We start from the raw sequence: 19539 nt of genomic DNA, 5'->3' as shown, positions 1-19539 counted from the left end.
AGGGCAGAAATAAGGGTGGCCTGGTATGGTATTTCCACCCTTACTTCTGCGCTGCAGCTGGTGGGGTGTTGCCTTCAGAACTGGGCGCCCAGCCAGCAGCCGCTGCCTTCAGGACCGGCTGCCCAGGTCCTTGTGACCCCAGCTCCTTGTGACCCCTCCCCTCCGTGATTCTCTTCTGTTGGGACCTCCCGTTTGAGAAACACTCGTCTGTCCTGTGAATTCTGCATAGTATGGGGTAAAAGCACGCAAAAGGCCAGATTTCACAGCCATGAAGTTGGTAGGGCCCTACACCTAGGCTTAGATCCTCAAATAGGTGACTAAAGCCGTTTGAGGCTCTTGGCCTTGAGCCTGCTTTCTCTGTACCTTCTAAAGACACAAAGACAAGCAAGGAATACCTGCTCCAGGAATGGTGCAAGGATTTCCCCATGATGACTGTTTCTGTAACCCTTTTGGAGTTTAGCGAGCATGGCCCCTTTAAACCTTTGCCCTGAGGGGAAGAAGTGCTGCTCGTTCGAGAGAATGTGTGTTTGTGTGTGTGTGTTTCCCCCCCCCCGCTAAAAGGGTTCTTGTAGTGAGTAGGCCTTCACATAGTGAAGCAGCTGAAGCTTGGGTGTAGGGTTACCACCTGGCCAGTACTTGACCAGCCTAGCCGGTTTTTTTATGGATTTGCAGTTGCGAGGAAAATTATTTACTCTGCTGGGGTTTTTTTAACCTGGGTGTAAGGATTTGTGTTATTATCATAATACACTGGGATAGCTAATGTTAAAAGTTTCTGTGTCCAGCTAAAGATGCTGCAGTGTTCCCACTTCCACAGTTTAAGTGATAACAGATCAGAACGGTTGAAAATACAGCAGCTGGCTGCCCACCTAAAGGCAAGCGCACTGCCTGTGTGTTGAACAAGGGTTTGAGTCATGTGAGTGTGAGGAGACATGCAAGGTATAATTAAATAATAGAAGAGCAGCACTACGGTGCGAGTGATCCTACTTCACCCCCGGAAAAAAAGCTTGCATCAGAAACAGCCCAGTCAGTCACAACTGGTTAAACAAACCAGACTACAAAGCCTAGATGGCAAAATGTGCTGATAAAACAAAGTCCCGTAATTTATCATTGATATGATCAATCATATCTATATGGGCTATCTCTCCAGATACTATAAGTCGCTGTTGAAGGTAGCGGTTGCGGAGTTGCCTTATGTTTGGGGTTGCCTCAGACTTGCCGTGAGGAGGGCGGGCTGGCTGGGTATTTTTGCATTTCAAAGGCTGTAACCCTACCTGGGAGGGACATAGTGGCCAACAGGATCATCCCAGGACTGTGTTATACCAATAAAATAAAAACCAGCAGGATCTTATTAAAGGAGAAAAGACAAAGTGCCACATTTACTGTGAATACAGAAAGAATCATAGTAAGCAGTTAGAAAAGGAGGACTTGTGGCACCTTAGAGACTAACCAATTTATTTGAGCATAAGCTTTCGTGAGCTACAGCTCACTTCATCGGATGCATACCGTGGAAAGTTTAGAAGATCTTACATAGCTCTAACATTCCATTCAATTTCATATTTATTCACACATTCATTCATACACACACACAGGTTCTGCAAGGTTGTTATCATAGTTACCAGCTTTAGAGTTGCTCATGCCAAGCCACTGGCCAGGTGGCCTGGACATGAGGAGGGAGCAGGGCCTTGTCAGATGAGCATTTGTGTGTTTGAGTGAATGTGTGAATAAATATGAGATTGAATGGAACGTTAGAGCTATAACTAGCTGCTTACTGACAGGTTTCAGAGTAACAGCCGTGTTAGTCTGTATTTGCAAAAAGAAAAGGAGTACTTGTGGCACCTTAGAGACTAACCAATTTATTTGAGCAAAAGCTTTCGTGAGCTACAGCTCACTTCATCGGATGCATACTGTGGAAAGTGTAGAAGATCTTTTTATACACACAAAGCATGAAAAAATACCTCCCCCCATGCCACTCTCCTGCTGGTAATAGCTGGTAATAGCTTATCTATTACAATGTGTATGATAATCAAGGTGGGCCATTTCCAGCACAAATTTAGGGTTTAACAAGAAAGTCTGAGGGGGAGGGGGAGGAAAAAACAAGGGGAAATAGGTTACCTTGCATAATGACTTAGCCATTCCCAGTCTCTATTCAAGCCAAAGTTAATTGTATCCAATTTGCAAATGAATTCCAATTCAATAGTTTCTCGCTGGAGTCTGGATTTGAAGTTTTTTTGTTGTAATATCGCAACTTTCATGTCTGTAATCGCGTGACCAGAGAGATTGAAGTGTTCTCCGACTGCTTTATGAATGTTATAATTCTTGACATGTGGTGTGGTCAGGGTGAAAGCTGGAGGCATGTAGGTAGGAATAGCGGTCAGTAGGTTTCCGGTACAGGGTGGTGTTTATGTGACCATCGTTTATTAGCACTGTAGTGTCCAGGAAGTGGATCTCTTGTGTGGACTGGACCAGGCTGAGGTTGATGGTAGGATGGAAATTGTTGAAATCATGCTCAAGAAACTCCCTGAAAAAGCACAAGATCAAATCTGCACAGACACACCCCTGGAACCCCGACCTGGGAAATTCTATCTACTACCCAAGATCCATAAACCTGGAAATCCTGGGCGCCCCATCATCTCAGGCATTGGCACCCTGACAGCAGGATTGTCTGGCTATGTAGACTCCCTCCTCAGGCCCTATGCTACCAGCACTCCCAGCTACCTTCGAGACACCACTGACTTCTTGAGGAAACTACAATCCATCGGTGATCTTCCTGATAACACCATCCAGGCCACTATGGATGTAGAAGCCCTCTACACCAACATTCCACACAAAGATGGACTACAAGCCATCAAGAACACTATCCCCGATAATGTCACGGCTAACCTGGTGGCTGAACTTTGTGACTTTGTCCTTACCCATAACTATTTCACATTTGGGGACAATGTATACCTTCAGATCAGCGGCACTGCTATGGGTACCCGCATGGCCCCACAGTATGCCCACATTTTTATGGCTGACTTAGAAAAATGCTTCCTCAGCTCTCGTCCCCTAACGCCCCTACTCTACTTGCGCTATATTGATGACATCTTCATCATCTGGACCCATGGAAAAGAAGCCCTTGATGAATTCCACCATGATTTCAACAATTTCCATAAGGAACTCCAACCTCACCTTTTGTTAAAAAACATTACACCTGTTAAACAAATCCTTCAAAAATTTGGGCACTGTCCTCGGACTAAACAAGCCCTAGCTGATGTCTGCACTATTTCGGACCTAGAGGATAGATGGGCTCAGTATATCCTCATATACAAACCTTCTAGTGCTGCCAAAAGAGATGCAGCAATTTGGTTGTTGTGGGAGGCATGTAAGGATTCTTACCACTGCTTGTCTTCATGTAAAGAGGAAAAGGCACAAACAGAAAAGGGAGCAGACAATTGGAAAGTGCTGGCTACAAATACCCAAAGTCAGCTGAAAATAGTGAAAGAGGCACTCCAGGAATGCAAAAAGAGAGAAAGATTCCTGGCAGACCAAGCTAAAGCCTCTGAGAAAATTGAAAGAGCGAATCATGTACTCCAAGGTATGGTAAAGAAATTAACCTTGAAGCAGGGCAGAGCACCTGCAAATCATAGTCATTGTGAATCACTAATTAAGAGTCTGAGACAAAAATTGGGCTTTGCCTCTAAACAGGTAGCAGCCCTTACAGCAGGTGAAGGGGGAGAAGGTCCTATGTACGACACCCCCAGGCAGAATTACAAAGAGAAAAGAGAGTGAAAAAGTTAACTCTGCAGAGGCTGGAGGGAACTAAGCAGCTAAACTTTGTGAAAATGTTAAAAAGGAAAAGTGTTAGAGAAAGAGCATTCTTGGGGTATGTCTACACTATGAAATTAGGTCGAATTTACAGAAGTCGGTTTTTTAGAAATCGTTTTTATATAGTTGAGTGTGTGTGTCCCCACAGAAAATGCTCTAAGTGCATTAAGTGCATTAACTCAGCGGAGTGCTTCCACAGGACCGAGGCTAGAGTTGACTTCTGGAGAGTTGCACTGTGGGTAGCCATCCCACAGTTCCCGCAGTCTCCGGAAATGAGATTCAAAAGTTTGCGGTTCTTTTCCTGTCTACCTGGCCAGTGCATCTGAGTTGAGAGTGCTGTCCAGAGCGGTCACAATGGAGCACTCTGAGATAGCTCCCGGAGGCCAATACTGTCAAATTGTGTCCACAGTACCCCAATTTTGACCCGGCAAGGCCGATTTAAGCGCTAATCCACTTGTCAGGGGTGGAGTAAGCAAATCGATTTTAAGAGCCCTTTAAGTCGAAAAAAAGGGCTTCATCGTGTGGACGGGTGCATGTTTACATCTATTTAACGCTGCTAAATTCGACCTAAAGTCCTAGTGTAGACCAGGGCTTGGTTTCTTTGCAGCCATTCTGAAAGAAAAATGGGCCCTTTTCCAAAGGAATGTCTGTAAATTAGCCAGGCAAAAATAAACTATCTGATTAAAATCATTTGACTGGACAATTTAGTCAGATTTGCTAAAAGAACATGAGGGGGTTCTATTGGAACGTAACTGCCTCAAATGTATAAAGGGAATGTAAGATGTAAAAAACAGAGCAGTGTGGAAGGGATGTTAAGGAAAAGAAAATGTGTATGTATCTATCTGTGTGTGTGTAAATATGTAAAGTTCTAAGGATCAATTTGTTTTGTTTTTGTTTTAAATAATGCCACTAAAAATCCATTCGACTCTTTTATTCAAAGTTGCAAAACTGACAGACCTTTTTGCTAGACACAGGTAATTAGTGTTGTTTGGCTTTGGGATTTGGCATTGAACACTTAAAAGGTAACTCAATGCTTTACAAAATTTAAAATGTTTTTAAGTTGTGGCTGCAGCAGGGCAGTCAAAATCAGGAGAATAGAAAAAAAAATTCTGGATTCTTTTTGTTTGGTTGGTTGGTTTTTGTAACAAAATAGCAGATGAGAGCTATAGTAAATAAATAAATAATAAGAAATGAAAAAAGACAGTGCCCCTCTGAAGCAACAGCAGGGGTGAGGTGCACAAAACAAAAAGAAGCAATGTTAGAAACACCGAGCCTTAAAATGGTCTGAGTAATCAGACTGTCACTTTGATAAAGGTACATGAAAACTCTGTAAGCAAAAAAACAAAGAGTTACACCTTATGTAAAAATCAATACGGATAATGTTATAGAAGTTAAACTATGGAAGGAATGTGCATTTGCCCCAGAACATGTGCAGGGTATATTGTAGAAGAGGCAAAAGAAATGCAAACATGCCATGCTACTTAATTAAAATGCTATTCGGGTTCCAAAGGGAGCCACGATAGGTTGGGTTTTCTTTTTCAGGTTGCTGTGTGTTTTGGAAACAGAAGTTAAAAAAGTGATCAAAACTCTGGTGAAAGTTGATTGTGTCCCTTTTAAGATTGAGTCTCTGAGCTGCTGATGGCTTGGGGCCTGGGTGTAATGCTTTTTTCCCTTAGACGCTTTAGAACTCCACATTCCTTTTTTGGCTGTCTCTGACTGAGGACCAGCTCAATCAATGTGACTAGATCCTCAGATCAGGCATATCTTCATTTCAGGAATACTAGTGTCAGGAACCAGTGTTTGTTAACGTCACTCTCATTTGCTTTAGTCAGAATCCTCAGGATGCCCATTATCCCAGTCACTCGTAGATGAGCCAGAACCTAAACACCAGATTCAGACATCCCCAAACACATAGTGGAAACACCAAAAGTCCCATCTGGGGTGCCATCTGTAGCCTGACCCAAAGCTGGGTGTATACAATTGGGTGTATACAAAGTTGGGTGCATAAAATTGTAACTTGAGGGTTAACAGGTGTATACAATTAACAGGTATACAATTAACAGGGATATACAATTGTAATTTGAGGGTAAACTGGGTGTTGTCCCAAGATCAGGCCCAGTTAGAGTATTGTAAAATTAACATATAATTTGGGAACCCTGACATGCACATGTACAACACTTACACTATAGGAACTCTTACACACACACACACACACATATATATAAAGATCAGCAGATAGAGATAATACAGAAAGTACATTTGGACGGCCATACTTACACCCTGGAATGTTAACCATTATCTTTTTTATCACCGTCACTGTCCTCCTCTTCCCCGGTGGCCATTATTCTGGCCCCTCCCAAGGTCTACATCTCTCTCGTTGCTACCCATGGGATATTACTTTTTATAGTAGGTTATGCTGACATTACCATGTCCAATGTATATTCAATAGGGGTCCTTATTTGTATTTCCTCTCCTTAAGGTGTCCGTTTTCTATAGATTAGTGTATGTTTGATGTTACCCTATTAGCATACATGTCAATTTGTTGACATAGTGCCTTTGTGGTTGGACGTTCTGTCTGGAACCTTCCAGATGCCTGTGTCAGCTATGTTCATGGGTGGCTGATGATGGTATTCTGGATAAAATTCCCCCTCTTGCATGCTACTTTCAGTTCCCTATAACTCCTGAGTTACTTAAATTTATCTATGCCAAGGGTTATAGGCCTCAAGCCTCACACTATCTGCTAAAGCCAAATCTTACAGGATAAAAGCCTGTAGGATCCTTGCAATACTACTATATATAATAAAGCAGAATAACAAAACAATGAATATAATACAGGTAACATCCCATCACAGGCCATTGGGCCTATTTACCATGAATAGTTAAAGATCAATTAATTGCCAAAATCATTTTATCCCATCATACCATCATATGAAATGAGTGTGTAAAGGCTCAGCTAACAGCAAGGCAGCTTAATTCTGAAATGAAATCCATTACAATTCAGAACTTACAGTACATCCATTTCATGATACACAAAAGAAAATCATCATCTTCTGTAAACAAAATACAGTATCGTTTTGTTTAGAAATGTCCCAAGGAAGATTTAGTTCACATATTTGGAGCAGAGCTGTACAACTGCATTAGGAAGGCATGTCAGACTGCTATTTTTGTCATCACTGTTGCCTTCCTGTTTCTTTCCACTGTCAGGTAATAGACATGGTTGGCTTCTGGGTAAGTGACTTTGCAGAGTGGCAGCTTGTAGATGGCAGAGTTTTCTGTAGTTAGTAGCAGGAAGAGAAATGCGGAGAAGCAGAAAGGCCAGGTGCAGGCTGATAATCCAAACTGAAAGAAAAAGGATCTTGATCATGCCACTCACAATTTTCTTAATTCTTCAACCCTAGATAGGTGCAAAGCAAAGAACCATGGACCTTCAAAACAAGCCCGTTGTTAAATAAATAAATAAAGAGAGAGAGAGAGAGCATAGACTGTAGCATACAGGCTGTATGATGGGCTACAGAGCCTTAGGTTGCTGGTGACCAAACAGCTGCTCAGTGTGAAATGAGAAATGAGTTGGTTGTCTCATCCAGTTCCTAGTAGACTCATGTCCCCATGTTGTATGAAACTGGATTTATGGCTTATTACAACAATCTGTAACTCACTAACCCCCCTTTTCAAGAGTGCTAACAGGCCACTTCACCTTGAATGGATGTGATAACTACTTATGCTAAACTATCTATTTGAACTTGTATTTAGTGGTGACATGCTGAGCCTGGTCTACACCACAAAATTAGTTCGGTATGCCTATGTTGCTCCAGGGTGTGAATAATCCACACCCCTGAACGACATTGTTATACTAACCTAAGTGCCAGTGTAGACAGTGCTATGTCGGCGGGAGAATATCTTCTCTTGACATAGCTACCACCTTGCGTGGAGGAGGATTAACTAAGCCAGTGGGAGAAGCTCTCTCCCATCGGCTTAGAGGGCCTTCGCTAAAGTGTTGCAGCTGTGCCAATGCAGTGTTTAAGTGTAGACCTGCCCTGAGTACCTTTCCCAGACCTGAAGAAGAGCTCTGTGTAGCTCAAAAGCTTGTCTCTCACGAACAGAAGTTGTTCCAATAAAAGTTGTTCCTCACCCACCTTGCCTCTCTAGTGTCCATATCTCATTCTTGCCAGCAGCCTCTGAACAGTCCTGGGAACTGAAAATTAGAAAATAACAATAAAAAAATACCTGCCACAGAGAGGGAATTAGCAAGTGCTGCTCCCAGATGGGCACAAAAGAAGGCTGTGAAAAGGACAAAGGAAACTTCAGGTTAAAATGTGTTTGCTCGCAGCATTAGACAGCTAGCAAAAATTACACCACAATCCCAGATCCCCTAACTGTACCTCCTCATAGATACAGAGACATGCATCCTTGTTTTTTCTATGGATCAATGCCGGGCACAAATGTTTGGCATTCATAGATTTTAAGGGTTTGTCTATACGTACAATGCTGCAGGAGCCCAGCTATACCGATACAGAGGCGTCATGGCAGCGCGTCTGGTGAGGACGCCCTATGCCGATGGGAGAGAGCTCTCCCATTGGCTTAAAAATAACCACCTCCGGAAGTTGCAGAAGCTATATCGGCGGGAGAAACTCTCCTGGCAACATAGTGCTGTGCACACGAGTGCTTATGTCGGTGTCACTTATGTGGCTCAGGGGGTCGAATATTCACACTCCTGAGTGACATAAATTTTGCCAACATAGGCTGTACTGTAGACATAGCCGAAGGCCAGAAGGGACCATTATGTTCACCTAGTCTGACCTCCTGTATAACAGGCCATAGAGCGTCACCCAATGATTCCTGCATCGTGCATAACTTCTGTTCATCGTTGACGGAGGGCACATTCTGTGCTTACCTTGCATCCTGCCATGTTGTGTGTGAGCATGAAAAGGAGTTTACAGAATGAAAAACTGGTTAAAAACTGCTCTGTGTCTGAATTTCTCCCAAATGGAATGGGGAGGGAGGCCCATAAATCTGCTCCTTCTCTCTACACCCCCCTATAGCTAAGGCTGATTGAAAATTTCCCATTGAAAGTGTTTTCCAAAAGAAATTTGGGTTTTTGACTCAATTAATTTTTTTGTGAAGGGCACCTGCTCTGTATGGGAAATTTTGACACTTCATTGAAAAATGGAATGCCTAAAATCAGAAAAGTTTACAGTTTTCACTGAAAGTGGAAATATTTTCATTCAAAATGGCGCTGCTGTGCCTAATGAAAGCCGTAGTGCGGGTGCCTTTTGCTCCCATTCTCCTCTCTGAGCTCTCACAGTGACTATGTCTTCCACGAAGTGTCATGACCCCTATGATGCACCTTTTCCCCTCACCAACATGGGAGAAAGTGGTGCCTCGTAGGACATGTAGTCCAGGCCTATAGAGCAGAATGGGAGCACGAGGCATCTAAACTACAACTCCCATGGGGCATGGTGGTGCCATTTTGAATTAAAATATTTCAGTTTTCAGCCAGAATATATATATATTTTTTATATTTAGCTGAAAGGTCATCATTTTCTGAGGAAAACCCCTATTTTCTGACCAGCACTACCCATGGAGCATGCTGGGCATGCCGTGGGAGCGGGCAGCTGTGCACATGCACCAGTGCAGTGGGAGGCTTGGGATGAGATTGAACTTCCCTGAGGCACGGTCTCTCCCTGAGGTCCCTTTTCAGCGTGTGGATCTGCCCTCTCCCTGAAAAACATGGGCTGGTGCCCAAATGGAATATTTTAGCCCAAGCTAATCAATCATTCTCTGGGATTGCACATCTAGCATCTTTCACAAGGCCTGGGTGCATTTAAAACGAAGGATGGTAGCAGGCATGCCGCCGGCAACTGCTAGCAAGTGGGTGTGCCATGTGGGAGCGTAGAATGTGCCTCCTATTGCAATGCAGGCGAGGACACTGTTGTAGCCCCAAAAGCCAGAGTAGATCCCAGCAAAGGGCGCTGCAGCAGTCAAGCCTATAAATCAAGGGAGACACATCAAGTGAAACTCGCATTAAAAAAAAATCACTCGTTATTAACATCACTGGTTTCTTTCTCTTTGTTACTAGTGCTGACATTCAAATAATTCAGACTTCCAATGCCCTGCCACCCTTTCTGCAGCTTGTTTACTCCTTGCACTACGTGTTGCAAAGGGTAATTAAAATAGACTGATGATCAGTTTCACTTTCTGCTTCTTAAATATGAGCATAGGAGCTCAGGACAATCATGAATTCCATCTCCAACATCACCAGCTTAAAATCTGAAGGTGTAGTTCTTTGACCAGCCTTCTCTAACATCAACGCAGATCAGTGTGGACATTTACAAAACAAAACTGCACTTCACACACAATTCTCCAACACCCCTCCCCCCCGGGGGGGAGGGAGGCAGGGAGAGCTGAATCATGTGAGATATTAGCCATGTTACTTAATGCACTACTGGAAGGTGTGCAGATATTACAGTGGTAAGGGTGGTATAAAAACCTACACAAAATACAATAGAACAGAATGCTGCAACATATGGGTTGCAAACAGGAGGATTTTTAAAACCAACTGTTAATTGTTTTATCATCATTGGGTAGGGAAAAGGGAGAGTTGTGGCTGATGTTTGTAATTTTTCCATTCGTTCCAAGGAAGCATTTCTGCTGATCACAGGTTTTCTGAGCACCAAAGACCTGAGCTTCCCCATGCCACTTGCATGTGGCATTAATCAGGAACCCTTTCACAGTGTGCAATAATAACGGCTTTATTGAACCTACAAATTTATGAGCAATGTTACTTAATCTTCCATGCTGGTAGACAGCACTTTTTACATTAGCTATCTACCATGTATGCCTATATATACGCCTGTCTTTTATACAGAACTCTAGTAAGAGGTTGGAGATTTGCCCCAGGGCAAAGTGTGTGTAAAAGGCTGTGAGCAGAGGGAGATATTTGATCTGGGAAGCGCAGGAGTCATCATCTATGCAAATTATAAGGTAAGGGTTAGCCAAGCCCTGGGTCAGATCATGTAGTCAGTGGGCTTCCATGCTGGTATAAGCGTGTGCACGAGCAACTGTTTTTGCAACATTGGGGCCCCTGCCTTTTAGACATAACCAACTCACTGGTCCCACATTGTCATAAAAGATCCCTCAGCACTTTCTCTCAGAGGTGGGGTGTGAACCCTGGTCTCCTAGCTAAAACCCTCCTTCAGTTATTCCATTCTGTCCCCTCCCCTAAAATCCACCCATGGGTGCATTAGGACACAGGCTCCCCATTCACTTCCTGTTGTTATCTACCTGCCCAATCACAGGGGCGGCTGCCTCTTATTCCAGGCATATGAACTCTGAACATTGCTGCTGTGCAGCTATCTGCTATTCAGTGATCACAGCTCATCTGTACCTGGAAAACACAGACTGTTTACTGAACTGAGTCTCCGTTTCCCAAGTCCTTGCTCCCCACCCAAGTGTCCCAGTCAGAAGCTCCCCTTCCCTGTGTATGCAGAGCCAAAGGAGGTCAGTGATCTCAGGATAAATAAACTCAGTGGTTGCTCCTGGCTGTGATGCGCTGCAGCTGGGTCCTATTTTAGCAACATGGACGATGTGACTTTTAAGAAGGAATATGCAGTAGTGCTAAGAGTGCTCCTAACCACCTTCACTTTACACATTCATTTGCCAGTGTAACCCACTAACTGTGTGTTCTGTGTATCAGATGTAGGCAGGGACACATAAGAGCTAAGTCTGTTACTGTGCTGTTCATTGTTAATGTTTACAGCTGCAATTCAGGATGGCTACTGGGGGTTTTTTTGTTGCAGAATTGCCACTTTTAGGTCCGTAACTGAGTGACCAAAGAGGTCGAAGTGTTCTCCGACTGGTTTTTGAATGTTATAATTCTTGATGTCTGATTTGTGTCCATTTATTCTTTTATGTAGAGAGTGTCCAATTTGGCCAATGTACATGGCAGAGGGGCATTACCATATAACATTATAACATTCAAAAACCAGTCGGAGAACATTTCAATCTCTTTGGTCACTCGATTACAGACCTAAAGTGGCAATTCTTCAACAAAAAAACTTCAGAAACAGACTCCAACGAGAGACTGCTGAATTGAAATTAATTTGCAAACTGTATACAATTAAGGTTTCAGAGTAACAGCCGTGTTAGTCTGTATTCGCAAAAAGAAAAGAAGTACTTGTGGCACCTTAGAGACTAACCAATTTATTTGAGCATGAGCTTTCGTGAGCTACAGCTCACTTCATCGGATGCATATCGTGGAAACTGCAGCAGACTTTATATATACACAGAGAATATGAAACAATACCTCCTCCCACCCCACTGTCCTGCTGGTAATAGCTTATCTAAAGTGATCATCTGGTTAGGCCATTTCCAGCACAAATCCAGGTTTTCTCACCCTCCACCCCCCCACACAAATTCACTCTCCTGCTGGTGATAGCCCATCCAAAGTGACAACTCTTTACACAATGTGCATGATAATCAAGTTGGGCCATTTCCTGCACAAATCCAGGTTCTCTCACTCCCTCACCCCCTCCAAAAACCCACCCCCATACACACACAAACTCACTCTCCTGCTGGTAATAGCTCATCCAAACTGACCACTCTCCAAGTTTAAATCCAAGTTAAACCAGAACATCCTGGGGGGGGGGGGGGTAGGAAAAAACAAGAGGAAATAGGCTACCTTGCATAATGACTTAGCCACTCCCAGTCTCTATTTAAGCCTAAATTAATAGTATCCAATTTGCAAATGAATTCCAATTCAGCAGTTTCTCGCTGGAGTCTGGATTTGAAGTTTTTTTTTTTAAGATAGCGACCTTCATGTCTGTGATTGCGTGACCAGAGAGATTGAAGTGTTCTCCGACTGGTTTATGAATGTTATAATTCTTGACATCTGATTTGTGTCCATTTATTCTTTTACGTAGCGACTGTCCAGTTTGACCAATGTACAATTAATTTAGGCTTGAATAAAGACTGGGAGTGGATGTGTCATTACACAAAGTAAAACTATTTCCCCTTGTTTATTTCCCCTCCCACAGTTCTTGTAAAGTGCTGGAAATGGCCCACCTTGATTATCACTTCAAAAGGCCCCCCTCAGCACCCCCCCCCCGGTTCTCCTGCTGGTAATAGCTCACCTGTATGGTAACACCCATTGTTTCATGTTCTCTGTGTATATAAAATCTCCCCATTGTATTTTCCACTGCATGCATCCGATGAAGTGAGCTGTAGCTCACGAAAGCTTATGCTCAAATAAATTTGTTAGTCTCTAAGGTGCCACAAGTACTCCTGTTCTTTTTAGGGATACAGACTAACACGGCTGCTACTCTGAAACCATTTTTTGTTACTGTTTCTCTCCCTCTCTGTGTTGAAACTTGCAAGCTGCTACTTGTGTTAGTACATGCTAAGACAGAGAGAGACTCAAAGCGATACTTTGTAACAACAGAAACAGCACACAGAGACTCCCCACCCTTTCATTGCATTTATCTCGCTTTGTTAACAATTGTGATTAAAATAGAGATAGAGGATGTATGTGGATGGATGCTTGGTGTAGATAATAATAGATGAATGATCAGGGAGGTGCCAGCCTAAGAATGCAGTGTCCATCAGCTGAAGAATGCACAGAGTGGAGACAACTGGATGACCCCCGGAGGGGAGACTGGAGTCCACCCAACAGCCTCAAGGATGGGAGATCCAAAGAACAAGATACCATCTGGCGGCATGGAGCAATCAGGAACGTGCCATCTGCTGATTGATTCAGCAACAGCATGATGAAGCAATTCCCATAGACTGGCATAGGAATAAATTCCTATAAAAATGGACTCTAAAAACTGAGAACTTTGAGTCTGGTTCTCCAGGAGCATCGGATGCGCATCTGTCAAAGACTCGGCTCCACCCTCATGCCCAAGTTACCTGGCCAGTAACTTGGCATGAGCAACCTCTAGGCTGGTAACTATAACAAATTTGCAGAACCTGTGTGTGTGTATGAATGAATGTGTGAATGAATGTGAAACTGAATGAAATGTTATAGCTATAACTGACTGCCTACTATGATTCTTTCTGTATTCACAATAAATGTGACATTTTGTCTTATCCCCTTTAATAAGATCCTGCTGCTTTCTATTTTATTGGTTTCAGAGTAACAGCCGTGTTAGTCTGTATTCGCAAAAAGAAAAGGAGTACTTGTGGCACCTTAGAGACTAACCAATTTATTTGAGCATGAGCTTTCGTGAGCCACAGCTCACTTCATCAGATGCATACCGTGGAAACTGCAGCAGACTTTATATATACACAGAGAATATGAAACAATACCTCCTCCCACCCCACTGTCCTGCTGGTAATAGCTTATCTAAAGTAATCATCAGGTTAGGCCATTTCCAGCACAAATCCAGGTTTTCTCACCCTCCACCCCCCCACACAAATTCACTCTCCTGCTGGTGATAGCCCATCCAAAGTGACAACTCTTTACACAATGTGCATGATAATGAAGTTAGGCCATTTCCTGCACAAATCCAGGTTCTCTCACTCCCTCACCCCCCTCCAAAAACCCACCCCCATACACACACAAACTCACTCTCCTGCTGGTAATAGCTCATCCAAACTGACCACTCTCCAAGTTTAAATCCAAGTTAAACCAGAACATCTGGGGGGGGGGGGTAGGAAAAAACAAGAGGAAATAGGCTACCTTGCATAATGACTTAGCCACTCCCAGTCTCTATTTAAGCCTAAATTAATAGTATCCACTTTGCAAATGAATTCCAATTCAGCAGTTTCTCGCTGGAGTCTGGATTTGAAGTTTTTTTGTTTTAAGATAGCGACCTTCATGTCTGTGATTGCGTGACCAGAGAGATTGAAGTGTTCTCCGACTGGTTTATGAATGTTATAATTCTTGACATCTGATTTGTGTCCATTTATTCTTTTACGTAGAGACTGTCCAGTTTGACCAATGTACATGGCAGAGGGGCATTGCTGGCACATGATGGCATAAATCACATTGTCATTATGCAAGGTAGCCTATTTCCTCTTGTTTTTTCCTACCCCCCCCCCAGATGTTCTGGTTTAACTTGGATTTAAACTTGGAGAGTGGTCAGTTTGGATGAGCTATTACCAGCAGGAGAGTGAGTTTGTGTGTATATGGGGGTGGGTTTTTGGAGGGGGGTGAGGGAGTGAGAGAACCTGGATTTGTGCAGGAAATGGCCTAACTTCATTATCATGCACATTGTGTAAAGAGTTGTCACTTTAGATGGGCTATCACCAGCAGGAGAGTGAATTTGTGTGGGGGGGTGGAGGGTGAGAAAACCTGGATTTGTGCTGGAAATGGCCTAACCTGATGATTACTTTAGATAAGCTATTACCAGCAGGACAGTGGGGTGGGAGGAGGTATTGTTTCATATTCTCTGTGTATATATAAAGTCTGCTGCAGTTTCCACGGTATGCATCTGATGAAGTGAGCTGTGGCTCACGAAAGCTCATGCTCAAATAAATTGGTTAGTCTCTAAGGTGCCACAAGTACTCCTTTTCTTATTTTATTGGTATAACACTGGTTAAAACAGGCTGGTAGATTTATAGGATGACTTAAAAAAAAAGTTCTGAAAGTGTAGGACCAGGTACTCAGTGGGATAAACTGCATACCTGCCAGCATGCTCACTGCTGACCCAACTGCAGTGTATACGCAGACGAGCGGTGATGCTATGAACACAGCGAGCAGAAAAATGCCACCACTCCAGGGACTGTCACTACCAAACACCTGACCGATTCCCACCGGAATGGATTTTAGCAACTGCAAAATCAAATACAAAAAATGACATGCCAGAGTTAATGACAGGGTTGTAACCACAGGGGATGTAGCATGATATTTTATTAGATCTAGTTGGAAATCTTCCGAGAGTAGATTGTCTGCTGGAAAATGCTGTTCTCCAAAAATGAAAATTTCCCCTAGGAATATGTCAATTTCAATGAAATTTCATTTTGGAAAAAATTGAGAGTGGGTAGGGGGAACAAGCATTCTGATAAGATTGAAACTTTCCCTTTATTGGAATGGAATGTTTTAATTTTTGTTTTGAAATGACTTTTTGGTTTTAAATTTTATTTTATGTTACATTATAAATGGATTTTTTTAAATGTCCTTTCGTAGGGAATTTCAATTTTTTTCTGGTTTTGTTCCAATTTTGGGAGTGATTCAGTGCTGCGGCACAGTAATAAAGAAGTCTGTCACACTGACCATCCTCTACACCTGTTCTGTGGATAAATATTAGACATCAGTTTGCTTTGCTACCAGTTTGGCACTTTCCTTGGCACCAGCCAAATCCATTCCAATTCCCTTTTATGTAGTTCTGTGCTCCATGTTTTGGGATTATGCAGAATTTAATACCCTTCTTTCCCAGAGACTATGTGCAATGGAGTGGAATGATTCTGCCTTTAGTGGACCTTACCAGTGGCACTTCGATTTCAGACCAGGTGATGTTCAGCACTGATGTTACAAGCTGAATGAGAGTGGTAGGGAAGAAGAGGTTATAGTATCCAGTGGCAGCCAAGTAAAGAGACATGGCAATATTGAAAGGCAGGGTGAGAACAGGAAGATCCCATTTACTAAAGACTGAGCCTAAAGCACCGGAAAGAACGGGGCTGAAAGGAGAAGAACAAGATCTTTCAGACAGCAGTAATAAATTCTACATACCAGTGAGGGTGGTGGAAAACATCTTCACCTGTAACTGGCTGAACCCAAAAGGAGAACAATCTCTTCGTAGATTTATCTCCATCCATCTCTTGTGATGGCATCTGTTACCTATGGGTTGCTTTCTGCATCCTCCTTTTATCTTTAGGGTTTACAATGATTAGGGTGAACACAAACAGTCTTCCCTGTACTTATAAGTGACTGGTATTGCAGGGGGTCACTTACACCAATCGAGTCAGCCTCTAGCAGTAAGCAAAACAGCAGAAAGTATGGTACTTTGGCACAGATCCTTAAACATATTTAGGCATCTAAGTCCCAATGGGATGTAGATGCCTAAATACCTTTGAGAATTTGGCCCTTATCCCCAAATTAACTAGCTATAATGTCCATTCATTTTCTACAAGCATACTGGGATGATCTTGCTTCTGCTGAAGTCAATGGGAGTTGTGTCATTGACTTCATCGGGAATAGCACTGAATCCACAAATGTAAGCTTGTGCAAACAAAGAGAGATGGACCCAAGCTGTAAAGTTCAGATCCAGAACTTGCCCCTACTTCTGGGTCATTCAGATCCAGGGTTTGGGTGTGGCTAATGGCTGGATCCTTGGTCAGTTACATTCCATTAATATAAGAGCAAGAAGTCTAATGGTAATAATTTCAATGTCACCTAGTTAACTATTCACTGTTGAACAATCCTCTCAAGAAAGGAAAGTGCTGATCATATTGTGAAGATCTGTAAAATCTACTGGATGTGGCATCTACGCACCACTTACTTTCAAGAAATCCAGTGGGCCACCCAAGCTCTACTAAGGGCCAAGCTCTACTAAGCCCACAATACCTAGTGAAACCCCACAGAGGACATATGATTATATACTGAACATCTTCACAAGCTACTGTAAGTGGAGTCATATTTTGACATCTTACGTGGGAAGATTTTAGATTGCGGGAGGACCTAAGAAGAGTCTTACTGCCTTTCATGTTCACCTCCGGAGAAAGTGAACTGAAAAAGAGCGCAAACATGGCTGAAGTTTAAAAAAGCAAACAAGCATTAGCAGAAATTTTTAGCTTTATTTGTCCAGCTGTAAATACAGTTTTGTTTCAAGTTGTACTAATTAAAAATGCAAGTAAGATACAGTAGATAACTGATGGGTCAGTAAAAGAAAAAAAGTCAATCTAAGAATATAAAATATTTAGGATTGCACATTAAAAAAAAATGAAGAGCAACTTACCATGCCATGGATGTAACAACTACAGGCAGTAGAAGCCACCAATAATAGTCTCCTTTGTCAGAAAACACAGCCATGAGATATCCCAATAAGGTCCCATTATAGCCATGGAGTCCTGTTTCTATGGCTGATCTGTGGGAGACAGATGAGTCTTTATGTTCACTTAAAAATGTATTAGAAGACCCTGATTATGCTGTCCAGATAATAACATCCGTTCAAGCCCCCACGAAAGAGTGTGTGAACTGTAAGGTAATTTATGGAAGTTCTGTGTCTGAAGAAGTGGAAAGCAATGATCAATGTGGTGAGTCTGACAGGTAAACAGCTGGGGCTTGTAGCAAAACCTTGATCTAACCATGGCTTGCTTGCAATTGTCCATGTCTGGAGGTCCTTCTAACAGAGAATATCTACAGCAACAAAACCCAAGACCTACCTAAGTGTTTCCACAAAAATAAATTGAAAAATGCCAATGGAAACTGGTGGTAACTGGGTTCCCTAATGCAGTAGGAATTACAGTCCAGCTGGAATGTTCCAAGCAGACTGTAAAAAGGAAACCAACAGCATAAACAGAGAAGAAAAAATCAGGTTTTAAAAGTTATTTCTATTTTTATAATCAGTGGTGTGAAACAACAAAACAAGTAAACATTTTTTTAAAAAGTGTCATTTTTTACCTGGAAATCACAGAGTAGAAGCTCAGTGATTTGCATTTTAGTCCATAACTATTCTTTATTGCAGGTTCTTTGAGCTAACACTCTGTTGGCTGCTTAGCACTGTCAAAGAATGTTCGTGCCAAAGTAATCATAGTTCAAAGGTGAATTTGGTCAGCACCAAGAACAACCCACAAGAGATAAAAATACCTGTCCTGACTCAGAATAAGTGCTGCTAAAGTTGAGACAGATGTTCCTAAAGAGCTTGTGAGTGCCCACCAGGGATTCTGGACCAGGAATCCAGCAATCATGATAAACCCACTGAGAGGGTTATTGACACACATCACCTGGGATGTCCCCCCAGTCAATAAATTGAAACCCTAGAGGTTTATTGGAAAGAGGAAAGATCATCAGAATGAAGAGGTAGAGGGATATTCTTATTTTATTTGTATCACCATAGCATAGATTTGGAGGCCAGAAGTGAAGTTTAAGGCCAGAAGTGACCATTAAAGCCGTGGTTCTCAACCAGGGGTACGTGTAGGCATGCACCTGCATGGGTGATCTTGTGCACTCAAACTTCATGCTTGATTGTTGGCAAATTGGGCCACTTAGGACCCCATAATACCATCATTATTCAGGCTGAGGAGTATGAAAATATGCAAGTCAAACTGCAGATGCTAACAGGACTACTCAACTTGAGCAAGAGCAGCAGGAAAGGACCTTAGTGTAGGTCTAGCACTAGATTGTGCTTCTGGCTATTGTGACTGTGCAGGGCTGTAGGAAGGGGTAAAGATTGTCCTCTCCCATGCCTTTCACAGCCCACAAGGGCTGCCCCAAAACGCATTACATTTGTGCTCCAGATGCTTCTCCTTGGGAGTAACTGGGCAGAGAGGGGCAGGGAGTAGGTGCAGCCATGACTCTGTTCCCTAGACACACTGGCCAGTGGAGGTGGCTCCCACTGAAGGCAGAAAAGGGTGTTGCAAGTTATTCTCCCCTGTAAGTCTCAATTCTAGGACTCTTTAAGATGCAAAGGCTGCTAGTGCTCCCCCTAGAGACTTGCGCCAACATATCTCCCCATATTAAGAGCATGCTACATGTATGATCAAGCCAATAAGAAGATACCAATTACCACTCCACAACTCTGGAATGACAATGGTTGTGTTTGCCCATGCATATATGTTCGATGTAATATACACATTCAT

At 42.8% G+C, this 19539-nt stretch overlaps 1 protein-coding gene across 1 annotated transcript; it reads right to left on the bottom strand.

Annotated features, from left to right (window-relative positions):
* Positions 1-6954: 6954 nt before the first annotated feature.
* Positions 6955-18748, bottom strand: LOC144264990 (urea transporter 2-like). The gene is given in 8 exon segments (XM_077817073.1): positions 6955-7143; positions 8033-8082; positions 9654-9788; positions 15427-15574; positions 16227-16419; positions 17697-17825; positions 18548-18697; positions 18699-18748. Coding segments are annotated over 8 exon segments (1044 nt in total).
* Positions 18749-19539: the final 791 nt, after the last annotated feature.

This window comes from Eretmochelys imbricata, chromosome 5 (assembly GCF_965152235.1).
Source record: "Eretmochelys imbricata isolate rEreImb1 chromosome 5, rEreImb1.hap1, whole genome shotgun sequence".
Taxonomy (NCBI): domain Eukaryota; kingdom Metazoa; phylum Chordata; order Testudines; family Cheloniidae; genus Eretmochelys; species Eretmochelys imbricata.
The sequence above is the reverse complement of the archived record's forward strand: the minus strand, read 5'-3'. Positions and strand labels throughout refer to the sequence as shown.